Source organism: Furipterus horrens, unplaced genomic scaffold, assembly GCF_987537825.1.
Source record: "Furipterus horrens unplaced genomic scaffold, mFurHor1.1.pri manual_scaffold_3, whole genome shotgun sequence".
Lineage (NCBI taxonomy): Eukaryota > Metazoa > Chordata > Mammalia > Chiroptera > Furipteridae > Furipterus > Furipterus horrens.
Window position 1 is genome coordinate 200,710,753 of NW_028327173.1, and position 23,280 is coordinate 200,734,032.

At 45.5% G+C, this 23,280-nt stretch overlaps 1 protein-coding gene across 2 annotated transcripts in view; it reads right to left on the bottom strand.

Moving 5' to 3' along the window:
* Positions 1–884: 884 nt before the first annotated feature.
* KCNK10 (potassium two pore domain channel subfamily K member 10) overlaps positions 885–23,280 on the bottom strand; it is a 117,292-nt gene continuing 94,896 nt past the window's right edge. For both annotated transcript variants that reach the window (XM_090271273.1, XM_090271274.1), the window contains exons 5-7: positions 8,838–9,024; positions 4,230–4,372; positions 885–2,342 (exon numbers count right to left, since the gene is read on the bottom strand). In XM_090271273.1, coding sequence (XP_090127399.1) covers positions 1,722–2,342; positions 4,230–4,372; positions 8,838–9,024 — 951 coding nt within the window. In that variant the 3' untranslated portion in view covers positions 885–1,721. The remainder of the gene's footprint in view (positions 2,343–4,229; positions 4,373–8,837; positions 9,025–23,280) is intronic.

Consider the following 23,280-nt stretch of genomic DNA (forward strand, 5'->3'; position numbering starts at 1 on the left):
TGTGGACCATTTTCCCTGAAAGTCTCTGCTAGTCCTCTGATCCTGTAATAAATGCACTTGTGCGTTAGTCATGAGAAATCCCCCAAGAGTGGCACTGAGCACGAAGGCCCATGAACAGCAACTTCCTGCTGTTGCCAGATCAAAATGTTTAAGTGTGTGGCCCACACAGCTAAGTCTGAACCAGTACAAAAACCAGCCAATTATGACAAAGGCTGAGGCTCATGCAGGATGGTCAGCCTAGTACATATTTTTCCCTTTCTGATAAAAATTCCCTTAAAATCCTCCTCTCAAAACTTTCGACTCGTCATTCCCCCACTTTCTTTCTCTGATGTTCTAACCTCATGGAGCAATTCTAATTATCACGTGCTGGTTATTCTTTGCCTTGAAACAATCACATGTGTGTTTCAATTGGTGTTGCAATAGCAGGTAGAGATAAAGAAACAAGCAAGGAAAAAGAACGTCTTCCAATTAAATGAACACTCAAACGTAAAAGTAAAATACTTGAAAAACTTCTTTTAAGTATTATTTTTTTAAATGGCATTAATGGCACTTAAGCTGCAAGCAATTAAAACAATCAGTCTTCTTACACAAGAGTTGGTTGAGGGATTAATTTCCTTTTTGTTTGGAGATAGCAAGATTGGCTCTTGTAACTGTGTCTAACCCAAGACACCCAAAGGGACAAAATGCCCTGAGATGGAATGATGCCATAGTCCTCCTTGGTATGTCTCAGATATGCAGGATGTCTATTTTTATATAAAAAAAAATTAGAGTCAATTAGACAGAATAGCAAGCCACTGGCATCATGCAAGGCAATAGTTTTGGTATTTTTCCCCCCTCTTATCAAAACAAGTGATAACTGAAGTTCCGCTAGAAAAGGGAACATGAACATTTCGAAACCGGTTTATTTTCACCATTGCACCCACTGAGGAAAATGCATGATTTTTGCCTGTAACCATGCAGCAGTTGAGGTTGAGTTTTCACCAATGCGTGCAAGTTCGTTGGGACTAGCTACCCCTGTGAGAAAGACCAAATTCAGTAGGCTCCTGTCCTTGGTTTGAGGTGATATCCACAGTGAGATGTTTGTGATTTTTTTTTTCTTTTGAAATGAGGAAAGCAACTGCACCTTTTCATACGGGTGCTCTGATCTGCTTCCAACCAATCCCAGGTGCTCTCAGGTCCCATGGACTAGCTGGGAAAGGCTAGTTATGCATTGAATAGTTTGCATCAGAATTCGAGCTCAGAGCTACATGCCAAAATGTCAATTCGAACCCTACTTACAGGTACCATTTCACCCCCAATCCAGTCCCCTTCCATGTGTGCATAGGTCACTAATGGTGGGTTCAGGAAATGAGACTCCATGTAAAAGACACACCTGTTCCTTTCAGAAGGCTGGTCTAAGGAATAGCTGCCCTTTTCTGTGTGCCATCCAGGGTGGAGCTGCACAAGGGCACAGCATCGCCCCCTCCCCCTACGCCCTTGACATTTGCAGCCATGACCTCCAATGCATGCATACGCTCCCTGGGTGTCCTGCAGTTGCGATGAGAAGCGACGTCCTTGTTCTTTGATTCCTTTTGGCAGAGCAAGTTTTCTCAATCCTCTATGGCACAGTGAAATATACTCTTCAATGCTATGTAATTTTGGACTAAGGAGAAGTCTGTTTAAGGCACGTGTCTCAGAGTGAATAATAAAAAACGCTTCATCAAGCCCAGTGTCCCGGACATTTAGTTTCTGTCTTCAAATAATGCATTGTTCTCATTTTCCCTGTCTTTGGTGTCTGTGGGGACCATTCCGTTCTCCAGCCCGGCCGGCTGCTGGACACAGTCAGTCAATATGGCAGTGCTGGAGTGGTCCGAGTTACACATCTTTCCCGTCTCCTCCTCTTTCTTCTCTTCATCCAGGGAGTAATTCCGGAAGGTCTTGTAGATTTTCTGAACATCCTCGGGCAAGGTCTTCTTGATGTCCTTGTTTTTCCTCTTCGTGAGTTTGGAGGTGGACCCGAACTTGTTGATGATATTGTCCTCGGAGGCCCCCTGTCCATGTTTGTTCAGCTGCTCCGTCCCTTTCAGGCGCAGGTTGTTGGGCCGGTTATTGATGCTCTCCTGGGACGAGGCCTTGAAGCGGCCCGTGTCCAGCGCGGCGAAGACAGAGCGCTTCTCAGGGGAGAGCATGTCGAGGGAGTGGGCTCTCTGGTCCAAGCCCAGGCGCCGGCGCTCCATGCTGCGGATGGTGGCCGCCCGCTGCAGCTTGTCGTGGATCTCGACACTGAGCCGGCGCCGGGTCTCTCGGAACTCGGCCGTCACGTTGGCTTTCCACTCGGCTGCGTGGGCCTTGATTTCCCCTACCTGTCAGGGCACAGAAGAGCAAGAGCACACTGAGAAATTCCTCTCTGCATGGGCCCCCTGGTGCCCACTGCCCTAGTGTGTCCCCAAGGCAGGCTCAGAGTCCCCGGGAGCGTGTGCCCAGGGCGAGGGGTGAAATGCTGCCTCTGGCCTCGTCTCTTCTGCCCCCTAAATATCCATCTCAAACTGGCCTCTGAATAACGTGGCTCAGGAAGGCACATGTGCTGGAGAACCCAAGGGAAGCTGGAGATGTAGAGAGGAGGACTGAAGGAGAAGTGGAGGGCATTCTGGGTGAGAGAGTGGTATTGTGAGCTGGACAGGCCTGTAGGGTTCCAATGATGTGCCCCTTTTTAATAGTATGGCCTTATTCCTCCAACATTACTGGGGTAACCACATCTAGCTGATAAGAGTTTTAATGTTAGGGAAAATAAAGACATGTACCTAGCTTAGTCATTGGCACAAAGCTGATGTTCAGACGCTCTTTTGCCCTTCCCTATCCTTCTAATGCCTCTATCTGGGTAGGGTGACCAATCTGCCCCAGTTACCTGGGACTGTCCTGGTTTTAAAAGGGAAAGTCCTATGTCTTAGGTACCCCTGGGAAAATTGGGACTCCTGGTCACCCTGTATCTGGGCCATCCTATGGTCTTGTGCTACAGGCTTATCCTGGTTTAAGAAGACCCTCCAGGACACCTGGGTAACCAAATTTTCCTGGTCAGGTGCAGGAATGGGACATGCTCAGAGTGAAGGTCTGCATGAAGATCATTATCAAATCTCTGGGCTTTCATTGAGTAGGGCAAAGAGTACAAGTCCCCCGCTTTCTTACACACAAGAGGAATTCAGAATTTTGCATTGAGGAAAGTCAGTATTTGTGTTGCTACTTTCTTTCGTTATAGCTGATTTTCAAGGTCAGTTAGCTACCTGGGGAATCAGACTGGATGGAGACCGCATTGCCAGTGTTTTTGTACGCCAGGAAAATGAACATTGTACCCAGGAATGAGATGGCAAATTTCTCCACGCAGCAACTTTCTCCTGGACCCTTCTGTATAGAATGGCCATATTCTGGGACGTGAACAAGTACTCTTAAAGAGGCTTCCCTTCTTCTTATTTCTTATTTGCTTGTTTTTTTAAATCTCCTTTTTTTTTTTCTTAACTCTTCTCCTTCCATTGCCTCCTCCTTTCTGATTTTCCCCTCTTCCTAGAACTATGTGGACTTTTTAAAAATTCACAAAGAATCTACCTTTCCTTTCTAGGCCTTCTTTTTCTTGCCTTTGTGTAGGTTCCCATGGATGTTTATATATGAGAGTAAAGGCTGCATGCTCCTGGGATATACTCATTTCTACAGATCAGGCAACCATGAGGGAAGCAGGTAAAGGGACCCTTTGAGTTCACTTCCCATGGCTGACCACTGCTCAGTGACTTCAGTCTCATATGGGATCAAGAAAGATTCATGGAGTTCAAGTGCATTTCCATACAGAGCTCGCGACCTGAAGGACAGGCATGCTTTCTCAAGCTTTTTATGAATTTTCTAAGCCTCCCCACACATTTTCTGATAAGGGGCAATTGCACACATCCCTTTAAACACAGTCTACCTCGGCTGACTATTTCTGTATTTTTCTTTTCCTTTCATTCCATTTTTAAAACTAAGTTGTTTACCAGTCCTTCCAGGATCCGCGGGCTGGTGAGTCACCAGATTTTCTCACCTGCCAAAAAGGATCCAAAAATAACTGCTATTCCATTGCACTTGGCTTTTAGGTAATGATTCCAAACATGGAAGCCTGTGAGCCCTCCATTTAGTAAAAAACACTCTAGCCCACAGAATAGAGACAGGAAATTCTTGACACGAGTTCATCTGAGCTCAGGAATATGTGTAGAATCTGGAAGGGGTCCTACCTCTTCTTTTGTCTTTTTGGACAGAACCCGTAGCCAATCTCCGATCATACTGAGGACAGCTGCAAAGTACGCAAGGCCAACGAGGATCCAAAACCACACTAGGGGCTTATACCATTCCCGGTAATTGATGCCAGCATTTCCCCCTGAAAACAACCAAATGTTACTTTAAGCAGGATCTAGCATACAGTGTTTGCAGAACAAACTAATTGGGTACACGTAGTGGAAACATCACCCCATCACCATCTAACACTCAGCCATTAAGCCTGCTGTATACAAGACACGATGGGGGTTGGAAATCAAGGAAAACACATGTCCTGACTTGTGGCAAAACTTCTTTAGATTCTTGACCAATAACCACAGTGCCCATAACAAAAATACATCAGTGACCAACATGATCTACTATGGGAAGTTTGGGTGGTTCGTGGTGGCAAATGTAGCTCAGCCCCAGAGTGGAAAACCACTGGGAGCGTGGTGGCACACAGGACCCACTCCACACACTGGTTTTCCTGCAGGGAACCAGGCCTGCATTTACTTAATAGTTAATAAGCTTGCTTTCTGCTAAAGGACCCCCTCATCCTGGGCTGAGAACAACAGATGTTCAGCGTGTAACCTTGAACCAGTCTCTTAGAGCCTATTCTGGGCCAATGTCTAAGAACAGGATGTGGCTAGACAAGTTATCCTTATCATCCATGCATGTGGAACATTCTTTTCTCTAATATGTAAAAGTAATAATCATATAAGGCAATGATTAGCATTATGATTTACAATTTCCTTGGATGTCATCCACCTAAGAAATCAATGAAAAACTGTTCAGGCAGGGGCAAACTGCGCTTTCTCCTCTAGAAAGTGGCCAGTTCTGTCCCCTCTTCTCCACAGGATTCTTGCAGTCGTTGTCTATTTATTGCTTCATCCACAACGCCGTGGACTCTGCCGGTCAGAGGCCCGCGACAATCTACCCAGCCTCCTCCTGAGCTTGGCAATGAATGGCTTGAGCTAGAGGCCCAGCTGTTAAATTTTTCTTGAACTTCTTTAAATTTAATAAAAAAGAAAACACCATTAAATCATCCCAAATGGTTTGGAATTCATGGAACCACTTCCTTCTTAGGTGCACATGCCTTTACCAAGAGCTGAGTGTAAAATTAGACTTAATGGCTTTCCTGGGACTTTGATCTAAGTCACAGTGATTTAATGCTGAGGGCTGGTGTTTGCATGCTGCTAATCCAAAGGGTCAATTAGACAGAGTAATTAGAACCACCATGACCACGCTAGAACTAAAAGCGACCTTCAAGTCCAATCCCTGTATTATAAATAGGTATTACAGGAAAAAATCCATCAAACCAAATTGGCCAGTTGCCTGATTGCATTGACCGGCTGTTTTGTTGAAAGAATCAGTCCTTTATTCCAAATAATCAGCTGATCTGTTCTAGCCCTCCTACAGGCACTGCCAAAGGTAGCCATGCAAAATGGGTTCCAAGCCCAGCCCCCTCTCCTAAAGAAGTGGGAACGTTGCATGCGACAACCGATGTTCTCACTCTGTGGGACAGGTTGCCCAATGAATCAGGCAGGTGGCAGTTTCTAAGACAACCGACATTAGCAATGGATTGGTAATTATGCTATTACACGATGGGCAATGACTAGTCTTTCCCAAGGGGTCATGACTGCAGCCTCATCCAGCACCAACAAATCCATACTGAACTCTCATGGTATCAGTCATTTGCCTACTTCCCAAGGCAGCAGGGCAGGCACTGTGGCCTGTGGCCTGTATCTCTTCTCAGTGCACCCGAACCCGCTCTCTTTTTTACTTTTTCCATTACAGTTTACTTTCAGTATTATTTTGTATTGGCTTCAGTGTAAAGCTCAATGGTTAAACAATTATAGACTCTATCCAGGTATCCAGAAGCCATCCATCTGGCAGCACACAATAATATTGTTACAATATTATTGACTATGTTCCCTGGGCTGTACGTTACATTCCATTGTCTATTTTGTAACTACCAACCTGTCCTTAATCAATTCATCTCTTTCTCTCCCCATCCCCCAGCCCCCCGTCACTCTGGCAACTCACTTTTCAATGCAGCCCACGAGGTCTCAACAGCTACCACCATTTCTTAAAATTAGAACTCCAAGCATTGCTAAGGGGCTCCATGGCAAGCCCCCTTGGTTTGGGTTATCTGCCTTTGTCTTTTCCCTTTGGGCAACTCTCCTCCGCGGCTTTCTCTAGGATGCTATTGGAGTTCCTGCAACATTAAGTGGTTTTGAGGTTCATTTTGCTTTTGAGCTTGGCCAGAGAACGCTGCCGCTTTCTCCTTGGGACAATCTGAGAGCAAATATTTACCGCAGCCTGTCACCGTTACCCAACAAAGACTGTCGCTAGGGTGCGCTAGTGAACAACGCACTAATCACCACCCCCCCATTCCTTAATCAGCTGCCCAGAATTCGAAGCTTTCCATGTGCTCCCAGGCAGAGCTGCGAAATGCTGTCACGTTGTTCACTGGCCTAAAGTGAGTCAGCTACCAAATAAACCAGCACTTACCCGGTGCGGTGATCAGTGTTCCGGTTATAAACCTTTTTAAGTGATCGGGTACCCTGCCCTATCACTCTTAGGGTACTGCCAAAAAAAAACTGTGATAAACTTCCAGTCTTAAGGCATGCATTCTTCAGACCAGCCTGTGCAAGCCTGGAAGTGAGAGAAGGACCTGGCCTAATTGCTGTCAGCACTGTCGATTATAAAAGATCCCTGTCTGTGAAGGCCTCTCGGGACAAGAGAATTAAGGCAGTGCCCAGCCTGTGACTGTGGAGGTCACGCCCTTACTAGGTTAAGTGAAGATAAGGTCAAGTGCCAGTGTGTGCTAGGTGCTCACAGTCCGTGGTACCTAATGCAAATAAATAGAAATCCTAATTATTTTAAGGGTCCTATTCCTGGGGCTGTGCTATTGTGCCCCTAGATTAACAGATCATTAGAAGGCATTGAGCAGTATCCCAGAGCAGGGGTGTTCACAAGTGACCTGAACAGGTAGTCCTCCACAGAGCCCAGGGCTAGCTCAGAGTGCTCTGAGGCACAGCCCAGGACAAATTATGCTTGGGGGGAACTTAAAAGAAATTTGTGAAGTGCTTCAAAACTCCAGCTGCCATTACAGCCGCCATTGGAACCGCAGCTGAGCTTTATCACAGACCAGTTCCAGGTGATGCTAAGGAATCAGCTGGACAGTTGCTCCTCTTACGTCTCTCAGTTTCTCTATGGTTTCTCTCCAGAGCTTCAGACCCCTAATCAGATGGTACCAGGTGACCTGCCCCCCTCAAGGAGAGGAGTTGCACAGCGGTTGATCCCTGTGCATAAAGGAAAACTGCTGGGTCCCAGGCTATTTATAAACAGTTTATGTCGCCTCAACTTTGCAATTCTTAGTCTTTAGTCAATACAAAGGAAGAACAAATTAAAACTGCTATTTCTACAAAGTGGACGCCAATCTGCACCTATCCAGTTAGAATCGCCACAAAACCACGGTGCTGCTTCTCTGTACCAAAGAAGTAACAAGGACTCACGCCTTTTGGCGGGCCTCCATAATCCTCTCCCAAATCTCCTGTTTTCCGGATTCCCAGGGACCAGGTCCCTATCCTCATGTGCATCGTACTCCATGGAGAGACCAAGGCATGGCCAGGATCAAATGCCAATGGAAGGACAGTAGGCTTGGGAGTGCGGCCTGTAAATGTTCAGGCTGCTGCTTAACTGGAAACTGGTGAAGGTCTCACACACACACACACACACACACACACACACACACACACCAATTTGAATTTATGGTGGAGATGTCGAATCAAAGCACTCTCTTCTTGGAGTGAAGAAGGATCCATGGATAGTCTGACTGCACGGAACTGTCCCATTAGGATGGAGAAGGGTAGCCTGCTCCTATCCCTGCCTTCCTCCCGCGCTCTGGGAAAGTGGTGCATGCACTGAGCCAGATCTCACTCCACGTCCAGCTCCCTGTCCATAGATGAAAGTGATGGTGGTTTTCTTCTGCTTCCATAAACCCAGCCCATTGGTTTCTATTTTCAAAATGAAGGCTATTGCTTCTACATACATTCACATGGAATCCATTATACTATATCCCTTTACGGGGACAGTTCTCTGCTCCCATTGTCAAGTGACTCCTAAGCCTCGGGGCCTGCCCAGGACAACTTTTGCAGGGACAATGGCCTTTGCCTCTGTGGCAGCAGGAAGCTTAAACTGCAGATCACTGAGGCTAAGCTCTGTGTTAATCCCTCCAGACTTTCACATTTGCCACTTGCTAATACAGCCTTTATCAATTGATTCATGGAGCCTTAATATAATTGAGAAGTTCAAAATTCAATGAGAAATTTATTTCACTCATGCATAATTCATATGACGATAAGAATGAGAAGCATCCTGGGGAGGAGGAGGCTGGCTTTCCTCTCACGACAGTAGCCCCATGCTGTTTAGATCTCAGAGGACTGCGGGCTGGAAATGAATCATGCACAGCAGTGGGGACACTGAGCCTTTTCCATTTGCTTCCCCCACAACTCACCTTCTCATAGTTTTGGAAAGCACTGCCAATAGAACTTCCACCACCCGTGGGGACCCTGGGGGCTTACCTGCCACAAAATCACCAAAGCCCACTGTGGTGAGAGTGACCACCACAAAGTAAATGGACTCCAAGGCTGTCCACCCCTCGATGTATTTGAAAATGACGGCGGGGATTGTCACAAACACAATGCAGCCGGCCAAGATGAACAGGATGGTTGAGATGACCCGGATCTTGGTCTGACTCACTTGTTTTTTCTAGGAACAGCAGAGGAGAAAGACAAGTCAGCTTCATCACCCCGGATCCAGAAGACAGAGACAAAGAAGAAAATTTATTATGTCAGTGACATTTTTTATTGAATTTGTGACCTTTTTATTGAATTTATTGTGGTGACCCTGGTTAATAAAATTATATAGGATTCAGGTATACAGTTCTGTAATACATCATCTGTATCTTGTATTGTGTGTTCACCACCCCAAGTTTCCTTCCATTTTGGTAATCCCCATACTGTTATCTGTGTCTATGAGTTTGCCGGTTTGCTTTTTGCTTAATCCACCTTTTTTTCACTCGTCCCCCCAATGCCCTTCCTTTCTGACAGCTATCAGTTTGTTCTTTGTAAGAGTCTATTTCTATCTTGTTTATTATTCAATATCACCCTTTGCAACAGCATGGATGGATCTGAAGAGCATCACGCTAAGTGAAATAAGCCAGTCAGAGAAAGATAAGTACCATATGATTTCACTCATATGTGGAATCTAATGAACAAGTTTGTCAGTGGCTTTTAACCTCTCTTTGGTCATGGGCAGCTTTGTGAGAATCTGATGAAAGCCATACACCTGCTCCTAGGAAAATACACATATCAATGTTCTCAGGTGTTCTAGGGGCTCCTCAGGCCCCATTAATCTTGTTCATGGGCCCCACTTAGCTCACACCATGACTGTCCTCTGTATGATTCCATGACCGCAGCCCACGTGCTGATGATGCCTCCCTCACTAGTGCAGGCATGAGCTCCCCAAAAGGATCTGCTGTGTCTGGGTGTGGAGCTCTTCACATGGGGCTGGCAACAGTTCTACCTACTTTCCCTTACGTCAAAGGGAATATACCGGGGGCGGGGGGGGTGGCTGACCTGAAAGAGGTCAGAATGTTTGTAGAGAAAAAACATAGCCACCTCCATCTACATTTGTGATAGACTCTGTGCAAACATTTCTGAAGCTCCTTACCTCCTTCCTTCTGCTAAGGTTGACATTTTCTTTTATGATTTTTTATTTATTTATTTTTAGAGAGAGGGGAAGGGAGGGAGGAAAGGAGGGAGAGAAACACCAATGTATGATTGCCTCTCACATGCCCCCAGCTGGGGACCTGGCCTGCAACCCAGGCATGTGCCCTGACTGGGAATCAAACCAGTGACACTTGGTTCATAGGCCAGCACTCAATCCACTGAGCCACATCAGCCAGGTTAAGGTTGACATTCATAGCATACTTTTAAACACACGTGTCTGAGCTGGTGCCGTGGCCGTCATGCTTGTTGGTTGCATTGCCCACAGAGACCAGGCCAGGGGTTGAAATCAGAATGATAGGGTCACCGTCTAACATAGGTGGTGGGCATGTCAGCTCACATCAGCTTCTGACAGAGTCAATAGTGAAGAGGTAACAATGCACTTGGAGTGGGAATCACACTGATATTGGGGTACAGAAATCATGCCAATGGGGGCGACAGGTGGACAGGAAGCATCATTGGTGTTTCCCTTAAATGCACTCAAGACAACCTTGGCACTGCCTCCAAGCCGAATGATCCTTAAGGACTCACAGCTCCCAGAACTGGCACTGGGGGTTGTCTTCAGGAGACCCTAGTGCCACAACCTCACCAAAATAATATACTATCACAAATGTATCTTTAATACCAGAGTGCACGAGCCTTCCTACACTGCCTAGATTGATTTTCTGCAAAAGTACACCACAATTAGGGCAATCAATATAGGAAATCCTTACCATGTGATCTATTTTCTAGTCATTGCTGTCTGGTGAATTAGAAGGCAGACGACCTCAGAGTACAGAGAGGCCTTTGCATTCATAAACCTCATTTACAGACTCAAAAATAGAAGCCGAAAGGGGTTAAGGGGCTTGTATAAAATGAAGCTCCTAATTAAGGGCAGAACCACAACAGAATTCTGGTGTGGTTAACTATCAGCTCAGAGAGTAGTGAAAACGTCTGGAAACAGCTTTTCAAGTAATTCAACAATTCACCAGCTCGAAGTTACCAGAGTCCTCTCCTAACAAAAGAAACCAGACTAACCTCCTTGAAAAAGAGGCCACCCTGTTTCCCATTCTGGGAAGGAAGACTGAGCATAAAAAACTGTCCCTGGATGGCCTGTCCGGCAGTTCTGAAGCTTCGGTCACGGCAGTGACACCTGGCCCAGGTTTCCCAGGACAGACTCTTCTTCTAAGGCCAACCACATGGCTCAACCATGGAAATGCTGGTCAGGGAACTGACTAGGTCTCAGAGATGGTAAGCTTGATTATGGTCCCATTTCCCTTCCTCCCACCGCCGTCTTCCTGCCTAGTTTTTGCTGCCTCTTCACTGGCAAGCTCCACAGGACAAGAGCTGAAAAGGGGAAAAAGCAGCTCTCCCTACGCTCACGCCTCAAAACCAGCCGGTTCCACCTGACTGGGCTCCTGAGTCAATATGGCAAAATGGAGAGGGCAATGAAATGAATAAGAATGGTTTGAGCAGAGAATGTTAATTTGCACTCATCTAAATCAGCAATACTTATGCTCCAGTTCCCAGGTCAATATATTCCCTACACATGCATAGGAAAAGCTAAAAAGCTACAAATCCTTCTTTATAAAAAGAAGTCATACACTCTCATTCACAAGAGAACACTCTGTATATAAAGCAGAAACAGGGAAAAATAATTGGATGCATGTGCATATATGGTCCCTGCCCATCTTCTCAGAAAATCCATCTGAAAAAAAAAATGTGTTTGTTTATTGACATTTTTGAAACCGTATATGAAACACCACTTTTCCCACAAATAAAAGTATCATGGTAAGATAAATTACCTGAGAACTGCAGGGAATGTTTTGCCCACTTCGTGAATTTCCATGTTGGATATTACACGAGGACTTTGTGGGTGCAGGTGAACCCCTCTCAGAATCCAGAATTTAGTTACTATTAGCCTAGCTTTGTTTGCAGACGTGTGTAAAAACCCAGAGCCCAAAAGTAGATCTGAGCAGACCATTACATTAATCTAATTGCTGGCCACTGGAACATCCTTCCCCATCCCGCCCATAAATTGTCTTCAAACACATAATGAAACTAAAAGTGAATTCAAGTTTGTGAAACACTTGTTAAGTCCTAAGTGAGGACGGGAGGCAACTATGAACAAAATGAGGTGGAGGTTGGCAAAGGAGCGTGGCGAGTCTGGAGGAAGCTGGAGAACACTCCCAGGCTCCAGGAGGTGGGCAGAGGGAAGGTGGCACAGGACAGAAGTTGTTTGGTGGCAGAGAGGGAGGTGCGTAGCCAAGCCCGTGTCCTGGTGTCTTCCTCGCATTATCTGTTGGAGATATTCTCAGCAAGGTAAACATCAGCACCGCTTACAGCCCCGGCCAACCAGTGTGTCCCTGGGCTGCGTCCTCCACACATCTCAGGGTGACGCTCAGCGAAGCCTTGGAGAATTTAGTCAGTGGGGTGTTTGGGGGACTTAAGAAGTCAAGTGTCGTGTGTGTGTGTGTGTGTGTGTGTGTAAGAAAATGTGAATACCCATATGTCACTATAAAAATAAGAGGTGTGGGTGTAAGTTTTTAATAATATCTGTTATTCCGGATACTCATGTTTTTGCTCCCCTCTAGATTATTTTTTTTAAGTTGCCTTAATTGAACTGTAGCTTTCAAAATACAAAATATCTTATACTTTATCTGGCGATCTTTGAGCTTCCTAGTGTCATTAGCCCTGTACTAGTTAGCCCTACTGCAAAATGGTGTTTAAGAACCTGGGGTTTAGAGGCCGACTGCCTGCCTGTGACACATACCATCCCCTCTGAGAAATAGCTGAGTGACCTCGGCAAGTGTCTCAACTTCTCTGTGCATCTATCCGTCCCTTCCTCTCTAATATGGAGAGAAGAGAATCTACCTCAGAGGACTGTCTGGAGGATTACCCAGGTGTGTCAAAGCTTAGTACAGTGCCTGCTAAGTGCTCCATGATTGCTGACAACCATTTCTGATGTAAGAGCTTGGATGTTTCCTTAGGCGTAGACAGCCCCAGACAAATGCTGCCCTTTGCTCTTGAGGAATGTTCCCTCATGGCTGGCTGACCATAATCTTTGTTTAGCTTCAGGAGGTCACTGTGGGTTGTCCCTTCCTGGCTACATTATCTCCCATAATTACCTCATTTTCGATAAAAGAAAAGTCTGCCTTGGTTCTTCTGTGCTGACTCCAGATTTTATCAGACAGTTTTAGGTTACAATCTTGAAAGCTTTTTGCATTTGTCTGTCAATTAATTTCCCTCTAGTTGTTGATCACCCTTCTGAAACTGCCAAGAATCACAGATAATATTTGTGATGTCAGGAACCAGCTGCAGAGGGACCCTGAGAGGTGCTGTGGCTTTCTTGCTGCACCATCCCCCATCCCCACCCCCACTCCGCTCCCCCACCACGACCACCACTACCACTTAGGGAATCAAGCTCTGTTTCCACGGTGGGGTTGCTAGGCGAAATCCCCTTGCTTATTTACCAGTAAGCTGAGCAGCCAGCAAAAAGCTTTAGAATAGCTCAGATCTGACTGAGCTAATGTGTTCTTGGACTGACAAAACTGTTAGTCCAAAAAAGATGGTTTGATACAATATTTGGGCAGAAGTGATAGGATCATTGTGCACATCTGCTCAAATCTTGCTTTCCCACTTTGCTGATTAGAATAGATAATGTTTTCTTACCTTCTCCATGTGCAAATAGCATTATGCAAAACTATTTCACAGGTCTGATTGGCATTAACTGTAGGAATTTTTGAAGAACTCAGAAGCTACCTCCTGTAGAATTCATTTGATCGTCAAAATTATACGTACAATTATTTCAAAGAATGAAATGAGCTTCATAAAGAGGAGGCAAGGCAGGGCCAACTCTGAGAGCTCTCCTTCAAGGAAGGGATGTATGGTATGTGCTGACAATTCTGGACTGTGTACAGGTCTCGGACCTCAGAGGGATAAGCCACGTGTCCAGTTCTCATTAAGCGTCATGCCTTGCCTGGGTTTGTTCACTTCCACAATCTTATTTTAGAAAGCAAGGATGTTCTATTCATCTGTGGGCCATGACGTGGCTTGATTTTTACCCCCTCTCTCATGGTCATTCTTTTTTTCACTTGCATGTGATTTCTTAGGATTCTGAGAATAACAACCCAAATTGTTGTGTCTGGCTGAGAAATTGTGTACTTGTTGTGATTTTTAGCCAGGAAATTGGAGATGTTTTATAACAATAAAGATCCTGGGATAAAGATCCTAGGACAGGAGGTAGACATGCTGAGCTCTCGTCATGGTTCAGTTTTGTTTCCTTGAAATGCAGATACATCACCATGGTAATACAATCGAACTGAGAATAATTTCTCAAAATGGAAAGATAGTAGGAACTGCCTCACAAAAGAATTGATTTTACTTTCTCATACGATGATGTTTTCTACAAATATTTTTTAAAATATTTTCAACATCACAACAAATATTTGTGTAGTACCATATAAAAACTTTGAGGTGGCTTTTTAAATACCATTAGCCTAAAATCGCCATGGCAGAGACACCAGAAACACACAATAGTGAGAATCATGCAGTAAAATCTCCATGGAGACTATGGAAAGTGTCCTTCTCAGAGCGGAACACACAAACAGATCATATCTATACAAAAATAATAATAAAGTTATAGCTAGCATCTGACTCAGAGCCATGCAGCAGCATCTAATGGATTATTGGTAAATTCAGTATTTTGTTGGTATCACCAAGCAACATTTTTGAAAAAGCTTTTCATATATAAAATTAAATTGTTTTTTATCACTGAAAAGGCACTGTAGGTGCACCTGGGGTGGAAAAAAATTAAATCCACAAACAATAAAAATTCTCAGCTGTTCCATTCCTGGAACCCCTCAGTTAAAATTTTGGAAAATTTTCTGTTCTAAAAATCAGTGACTTTTAACATTTGAAAATAATGATATATTGAAACACAAGGTTTTGCGTTCAAAATTCAACCAATCAATTCAGCACATAATTATTAAGAACATTTTATATGTCAGGGGCTGTCCTAGTTGCAAGGTCCACACCAGTTTAAAGATTTTATTTATTGATTTTAGAAAGAGGGGAAGGGAGGGAGAAAGAGAGGGAAAGAAACATGGATGTGAGAGAGAGAGACATCAATAGGTTGCCCTGACTGAGGGACTGAACCCACAGCCCAGGCAACCTTTCACTTTGCAGGACGATGTCCAACCAACTGAGACACACAGGTCAGGGCAAGGTACACACCAGTTTTAAAAAAGAAAAAATATCAAAGAAAAGTTCCATTGTCATGCCCACAAAGCCTGGAGGGCAGGGGCAGGGTGGGAACATCAGAGTTTCAGGCTGAAACCCGCTTTGTGGCTCTCCCCATGGTGCCCAGCTCCATCCAGCTACTGAAGGCAAAGGTGAGCACCCATGGACATGCCACTGATTAAAATCATCACCTGGGAGAGAAGAAAGGGATATTCTTGCAGCCCTGGTATGTGAAATACACAAGCATGTCAAGTGCAAGGGACGAGCCTCGGATCCTCAGTAGCTAAGCATTCAGAAACTATGTCACATAAGCAACCATCTGAACCCCTTTCTTTGCTTTGATGAAAGAGAGAGACCTCTTCCCAGTACAGAAGCAGAAGGGTGCCCATGACTCACTCTCTCAGCCTTCCGCACTGCAAGGACATGGGCAGGCCACCCAGGCTCCCCCCATGGCAGAGGCATGGAGACGAAAGTCAGGCTTTAAACCAGGCACTAGTGAGGCAGATGGGACAGACTTGGTCTTGAAGTATTCTTCTGATGGCTTCTCTGTGTGTTTTCCTCCCCTGCTTTTATCTTGCTCTGGTATCCCAAGGGCTATTTCTCAGTGAGGGGCGGAGATTCTCAGCGGCACGCCTGCAGACCAGTTTCCTGGCCCAGTGACTACATAAGACTGAGCCAGAGAGAAGGCAGAACAGCCACTCATCTTGGGGAGGAAGAAAATGTGAAAGGAACTGTGTCTTCTTAGGGTCCTCCCTAAGTGGGATCAGCAGAACCTCCAGCCTAGAGACCAGAGGGTGAAGAAGAAGGGGTTAGATGCAGAGACCTCTTTTAGTGGGCACCAAGTGCTTCAGCACCTGTGCATAGCCCACCTCTTTGATGTCCTGGATCCACCTAAGTCTCTTGAACAGAGAGGAAGGGACTTGGACCCTGAGCGGGATGGAGACCTGGAGGGAGAACTATTCCCCTGATCAAGGTGTAATTGAACAGCACTGGGTAGGAGCTTCCATGGGGGTGGGAGAGGTGGCAGGCAGAAGTGGACGTGCCATTGGTGATCTATAAAGAAGCAGGGACCACGTGGAATCCATTCCAGGCTGATGGCCGAGTAGTGGTATTCTATCCCTTTTCTAGGGGCCGTCACAAGGGTGGTGCTAGCAGCTGTGTCCAGGGCGCAGAATCAGTGGGGTCCGCAGAGCCAGCTGCTGCCTGCGCCAGGGAGACACAGCAGTGGCTTCTTCCAGGATCAGTCTGTGCTTTGAGTCATTGTTCTTAGCTGGATACCTTCCAAAGCTGGGCCTCAAACAACCCCAAGGGTTTGGTAACTATCCAATATCCCTCTTAAAAGCATTCTTTTCTGCTTAAACCTCCATAGTTGGTTTCTCTTGATTCAGCTAAGCTGCCTGCCCACAACTACATCTCTTGGAGGTCAGGATACACTGACTTCAGCCGCTTGGAGGCAGGTCAGGGTCACAGCCTCATAGTCACTGGCCAGAAATTCTGCTCCAAGATCAGCTAAGACCTGTAATCAGATCTGATTGAACTTCTTCAATGTCGCTGACATTTCTAATGCTTCAGAAAAAAAAAAAAGTTTTATCAAAAAATGACAGCTTGCTCTGGCTGTGGTGTGGAAAGGGGCTGGACCATTCCTGGGATGGGCATTGCAGGAAGAGCAGTGCCAGCCTCCTGCCCTGGGGCCAGTGGGGCAGTAGCAACTGCCAGCCGAGGCAGAGGGCTCTGCCACCTGCAGGAGGGGACCGGCAGCATTGCCCAGAGAAGCCAGTGGTGAGAGCAAAGGTTGGCAATTCAGAGCAGCTGATGGGAAGCATAGGCTGTGGCGAGGACAGACATGAGGGACATACCCTACAAATACTAGAGGACAGGGGACCTTGGACAGGAGAGCTAGAGAGGGGCCTGCTGCAGGGCCAGTGGAGCAGCAGGGATGTGGGCTAAATATAGATGCAAAGAGAAAAATGTAAAGGTACAATTATTGACATGTTAACGGTGGATCTCTGGATGATGGACTTTGATGGGATTTTATTTGCTTCATTATACTCTTCCATGTTTCCCGAAGTCTCTACAATGACCATGTATGCTCTTTGCAATCTTGGTGAAGAAAGGAAAGGAAAAGGAGGAGAAGTGGGAGTGAAGGAGAGGAAGAGGAATAAGGAGGAAAAAGGGAAAGAGAAAATGACAAACATGCTCAGGGACCTCACATGGTCCCCTGGAGAAATAGCACAACATCCTTGGAAACCAAACAATTTGTCTTCTTTTCTTTGGAAAAGGAGTGATGATCATGCCCCCAAGGGAAAACCCGAAGCAGGAGAGCAGATATTCCCTGAGAGTAAAGTAAGAGAGATGGGCCTTGTCTGGGCCTTTAGAATCCCAGGGACATTTGCTAAAGGTGGCGGTGGGAGCCAGGAGGAAGCTTTGTTCCAACTCAGGCATTGCACGCTGCTCGCTGCCCGGGCCAGCTCCTCTGCCAACAGAATTCTGCAACCTTCTCCTCAAGCAAAAGTGCTGGGGGCCCTGCTCTTGGCAAGCATGTGCCTTCCCTCTCCCCCTTATCTATAATACCAGCTACTTTTGCACCTCACTCTCTAAAGGGACTAGATCGCTTATTGGTGCCCCAATACAGCACCATTCCATGCTTCTGTGCCTTTCTAAAGGCTGTCCCATCTGCTTGTCAAATTCCTGTTTGCTCCTCAAAACACAATTCCAATATTGCCTCCTGCAGGAAGCCCTCAGGCCTTCTGTTTAGAGTTATGGAGTCCTCCTCCCTACTGTCATTGTTCCTTGTATGTTCCCCTGTCAACAGACCCACTCATCCTGAATTACTGTCTACCTGTGTGTGTGTCTCCCTATCTTTGCGTCCTGGGTGCCCTCCATGGTGCATTTTCCTACCCCTGCTCCCTCTTTTTAGCACCTAGAGAAAATATGAGAGTAATTAGTTAAGGTAAGCTATTTTATGAAGGAAACAAAGCTATTCATCCAGCAAGAGCTAAGCTGTCAGGATTTTGTAACATGGAATACTAGTAAGAGCACATATGCTAGAGAGGCACAGGAATACACGTACACACGTGTACACACTCTGTATTTGTTGAATTAAACATTAATACCACAAGAACCGAGTCAAGGGGAGAGTCTTGACTATTTGAATATGGCCATTGACACGAGAATAGAAATTATGAGTGTATATTTCTGAAAGTTATTCTGGAGCTCCTGGAAGTTTTTTTGATAACCCGCATTTAGATTATAAACCCCTGGGAAGAGACTGGTAAATCTATGACGACGTTTGCAGTTGTCGAACCAGTGAACGGACGCTCCTGGCAATGGGCAGGGGGCACTTCCGGTAATACAAGAATTAGTGTCACAAATCAGAGAATTACCCCAAATTTAGCAGGAGTTTTTAATGTCCCACCAAAAACAGTTTACGTTTATAATTACCCAAGCTGAGAACTCCCTTTTACATATAAATACGGACACACACACACACACACACACACACACACAGCTTTTTTGCACTGTTTCAATATATGCTGAATTTTACAAGAATATGGCGCCAATGTAAATTGCAAGTAGGCTGAATTTTGATTAGTTGGAACCTTGCCTACAACTGTTCTCCATTTTCATAAACCACCTCACTGACAGGAAAGTCCCTTGGGCATCTTAGTCTCTGAAATGAGGCACTTGAACCAGCCTGCGCTTGGAGCTGCGGCATTCCACATACAGATGCAAAAGTTCCATTGCTTCAGTAGGTCCCCTGGGGTTTCATGACCAAGTACCTATTACTGAAACATGTATTATTTATTGTAAATTACCTTCCTTTTATTTCTTCTTCATACTGTAGCTAGAGAATAGCGTTGAATTTTTCAAAACTAGATGTGTAGGTAAGTTGCACTAATATAAAATTCATTTCAAGGTGGTTAAAGAACATGAAGAAGTATTTGCTATAAAAGGGGTGTGGGATATTACAGGGCTGAGAACCACTAGATAAAATTAAACTGTGTATTGCATTTATAGAGCTTCTGGAAGGTTTTTTTTTTGTTTTTGTTTTTGTTTTTTTAATAAGCCTGTTCAGAAGTCTATAGAGTCACAATTACAGCTATCACCTGATGAAATGAGGGTCCTTGTACAGAGAAAGACCACACATAATTATCATCAGGGGACAGCTCCCCTATTAAAAAATCCTTTCATCAAAATAATTACATTTCAAAGGTTAAGCCCTTTTTTCCCCCCATTGACATTATTTGCATACAATACTATTTTTGATTTCAAGGTCATTTTCCATATCAACATATACAAAGTCATATCTAGCAATGCTCATTCATTCACCAGGTCTGGGCGCCAGGCCCTCTGCGAGAGACTGTGCTGACGGGGCAGACGGGACCCGTCCCCACTGAGCTTTCAGGCCAGCGGGCCCAGCAGACATCCAACACGAAGCTCCAATCAGAGATGAACGGTATTCTGGGGACACGCCAGGTGTGCTAGAAGGGGGGAACAGGGCGCTGGCCTCGTGGAGGAGTCAGAGAAACCTCCCTGAAGAGCTGACATTTACCCCGAGAGCGGGAGGATGACGGGGACTGTCGGAAGCCCCGTAAATATCACACGTGGAGCCTGGATGTGAAAGGGCATGACATGTGCAGTGCAAACACACAGGTCCTTTGAATTTCCCCCGTGGAAACAGAGATTCCTCCCCAAATACGACCCTCAAGGATCTTACTCCAAGAAAGAATGCTAACCGTGAAAAACTTAAATTGTCCTTTCATGCGGACGTCCACTAATCTGGTTCATGTGTTCATTTTTTGTTGTTTCCCCAATCATAAGAGAGAACTGAATTCAGGACACTTCTAGAAATACTATTGCGACTGAAAGCATGTGATAATTTTTTTTTTTAAATAAGAAAGATGAAAAGCAATGTGACCATTTTCTAGGCAGGGGGCAATCTCTTCAACTCTCAAGCTCCCCAGGAGAGGCTCCCAGAAGCAGGTGTCACATGTTTACATGACCATCTGGACAGGTCCTCCTCCTTCCCTCCTGTGAAGAAAAGGTTCACAGATCTCCATGGAATATGTAGGAGAGAAATACACCTCATGGAAATACAGAATCACAGGGCAACGGACAATTGAGACTTTTTTTAAAGAGGAACAGAGCAAGAAGCAAAGAGCCGGGGTGGGGTGGGGGGCGGAGCCAAAGAGAAAGTGGTAATAACACTGCAAGAACACCAAATGGCATTTATATGTCATGCATTTCATTATAAGTGTTGATATTGGCTTTCTTGTGAGCTTCGCTGCCAATTCTGTTAGAGTAACTCAGTAAACTTCATTTTTTCAAAAAATCTCACAGACGCTTTCTGTATTCTACCCTTAAAATCATACATAGATTTCCTCACTATTTAAACTGCATGAAATATAGATGCCTGTTTCTAACTCTTCAAACTGAACAGCAAAGCAGTGTTAAATTAGAAGAAAAAGTCCTGATAACTGATAGGACATGCCCCACACATTGGTTTGTGCCAACCCAGCAGTTAAAGGGGACCCAGTGGGGGATGTGTGGATGGGTGGACAGGCAAACAGTAATCATATTAAGTTAACATGAGCCCTTCCAACCATTCCCCAGGCTCAGGTAGAAAGCTTGTTGATGTTTACAGTGAAACTGACTTCCGCCAAGGCCTGGAAGAAACTAACCTAGCAGACACCGCTCCGTCTCACTGGCACCAACATGGCAAGAACGCAGTATCTAAACACAAGCACAGAAAAACTCTCCTTAGAGGGTCCCTTTTGATAGCCAAGGACCAGTTCTCTTTTGGGAAGAAAGTCTAGGAACACTGATGCTTTATAAAAGTATGAACTGGTCCATGTGTTTAAGGTCGAGTAAGAGTACCCACGAGCATGTAGCTAAAATAACCTCTTTCTCGTTCTTTGTGTTTCCTTTCACTAGAATCAATGTATGAAGTAGGATACCATGGACGCAGCTGCGTAAACAGTGGCAGCCCGTTTAGTGCAGCCAAGGAAGCATAGCATGACCTCCCCCCTTGCACAGACAGAATGGCAGGAGTACACTCAGACCTTCTGTATTCTTTTTGGCTGAGTTATGGCGAATGCAACTTTTCCTCCTAACCCCAAGCCCTCCCACCCAACAGGTCGGACTGAGGGTAGTGTCAACAAGAATCGCTTCTTCTCTCAGGCTTGTCAGGGAGTGTTTCACAGACCATACACCCTGGGTTCACGGAAAGGAATCTAGTTCACCCCTCTCTCATCCCCAATGAATTCATAACCAGTTAAGCATTTACTGAAAACCTCCGAAGTGCTTAGCACTGAGCAGAGATACAGGAGAAGACAGAGTAGCCCTTAGTTTCAAGATCCTCCTGCTTTACTTAAGGAGAGCAATCCATTAGCAACCTAAGACAGGTGCGTCACTGAAGATGTGTATGATATCAAACACATAAGCTAGAATTCACAAGTCCCTCCTCTGAGCTTCCATAGCAGACAGTGTGCCTGTCATAACAGTGTTTAACATGTATGGAGCAATGACGGTCTGCCAGGCATCATTCTCATGCATCAGCTGAGAGGTAGCTACAGATTGTTATCTCCTTTTTCCAAACAAGAAAACTGAGACACAGCCTGAGGTCACATGGCTTAGGTACTAAGGCAGTGTGACCTCCGAGGCTGCCTGCCTCAGACCGGATCTCATCAGAGCCATTGGTCTTGACACATGCCTGTTTTCTCCTCGGGTGAAAAGACTCTCTCTTGTTTATTGCCACAAATCCCAGTGCTGGGATCACAGAAGGCATTATGTGATCATTGCTTCTTAAATTGATCTGGGGAGAGGTGTGAAGGAGAAGTGATGAGGAGGAGCTGGACAGGGAATCCTCGGGAGGTAAACAAAAGGATTTCAGAGCAGTGGCAGGGCAAGGCAGAAACAGATGTCACCAGCGGGCCGAGGCCCCAGGTGGCCTGGCGTGGGGCCGCCCTCCCTCCCAGGAGGTCTGCTGTGGGGTCAGAGCTGGGGAAACAGTGTGGGAACAAGCAGGGGACACAGCTGGAGGTGAGAACAGGCCAGGGGGGCAGGTGGCAGAGGGAGGCAAGGCACAGGGTCCTGCCCCTCGCCTTGGCCCCCAACGTAACAGAGCGGCAGCCGCTGAAGCAGCCAACACTTAAGGAGCAACCAGAGAGCAAGTCAGCAGGTGCTGTCTTTGTGGCCCATAGAAGTTGAAGAAGAAAAAGCAAACAGAAAATAGCAAGTGCCGGTGAGGCTGTGGAGAAGTTGGAGCCCTTGACCACCGCTGGTGGGAATGTAAAATAGTGCAGCACTGCGGAAAACAGTATGGACGTTCCTCAGAAAATTAGATATAGAGCTACCATATGATCCAGCACTTCCACTTCCAGCTAGATACCCAAAAGAATTGAAAGCTAGGACTGAAACAGATCTTCCTACATCCGTGTCTACAGCAGCATTATTCACAGTAGCCAAAAGGTGAAGCAGCCCAGTGTCCATCAATAGATAAACGGATAAACAGAATGCAGTGGGTTCATGCAGTGGAATATTATTTAGCCTTAAAAAGGAAGGAAATTCTGACATGTGCTACACCATCAATGAGTCCTTAAAGACACTATGCTAAGGGAAATAAGCCAGACACAAAAGAGCAAATACTGGACGATTCCACTTACGCAAAGTACCTAGAGCAGCCGTAGCCATAGAGACAGAAGGTAGGACAGAGGTTACCAGGGGCTGGGGGTGTGGGGAGAAGGAGAAGTTATCATTCAATGGGGACCGACTTTCAGTCTGGGAAGGGAAAAAAGCTCTGGAGGTAGATGGGGATGATGTTTGCACAACAAGGTGAATGTACTTAATGCCACTAACTCATTTATTTTAAAACAGCTAAAATGGTAACTTTTATGTTATGTATATTTTTACCACAGTAAAAAAACCAAAATAGACATAAAGACAAAGCTGAAGCAGGCTGTGTAGTATCTCACTAGCTCCTTGGCTTCCCTTAAATGTGAACCTCTTTGAAACACTG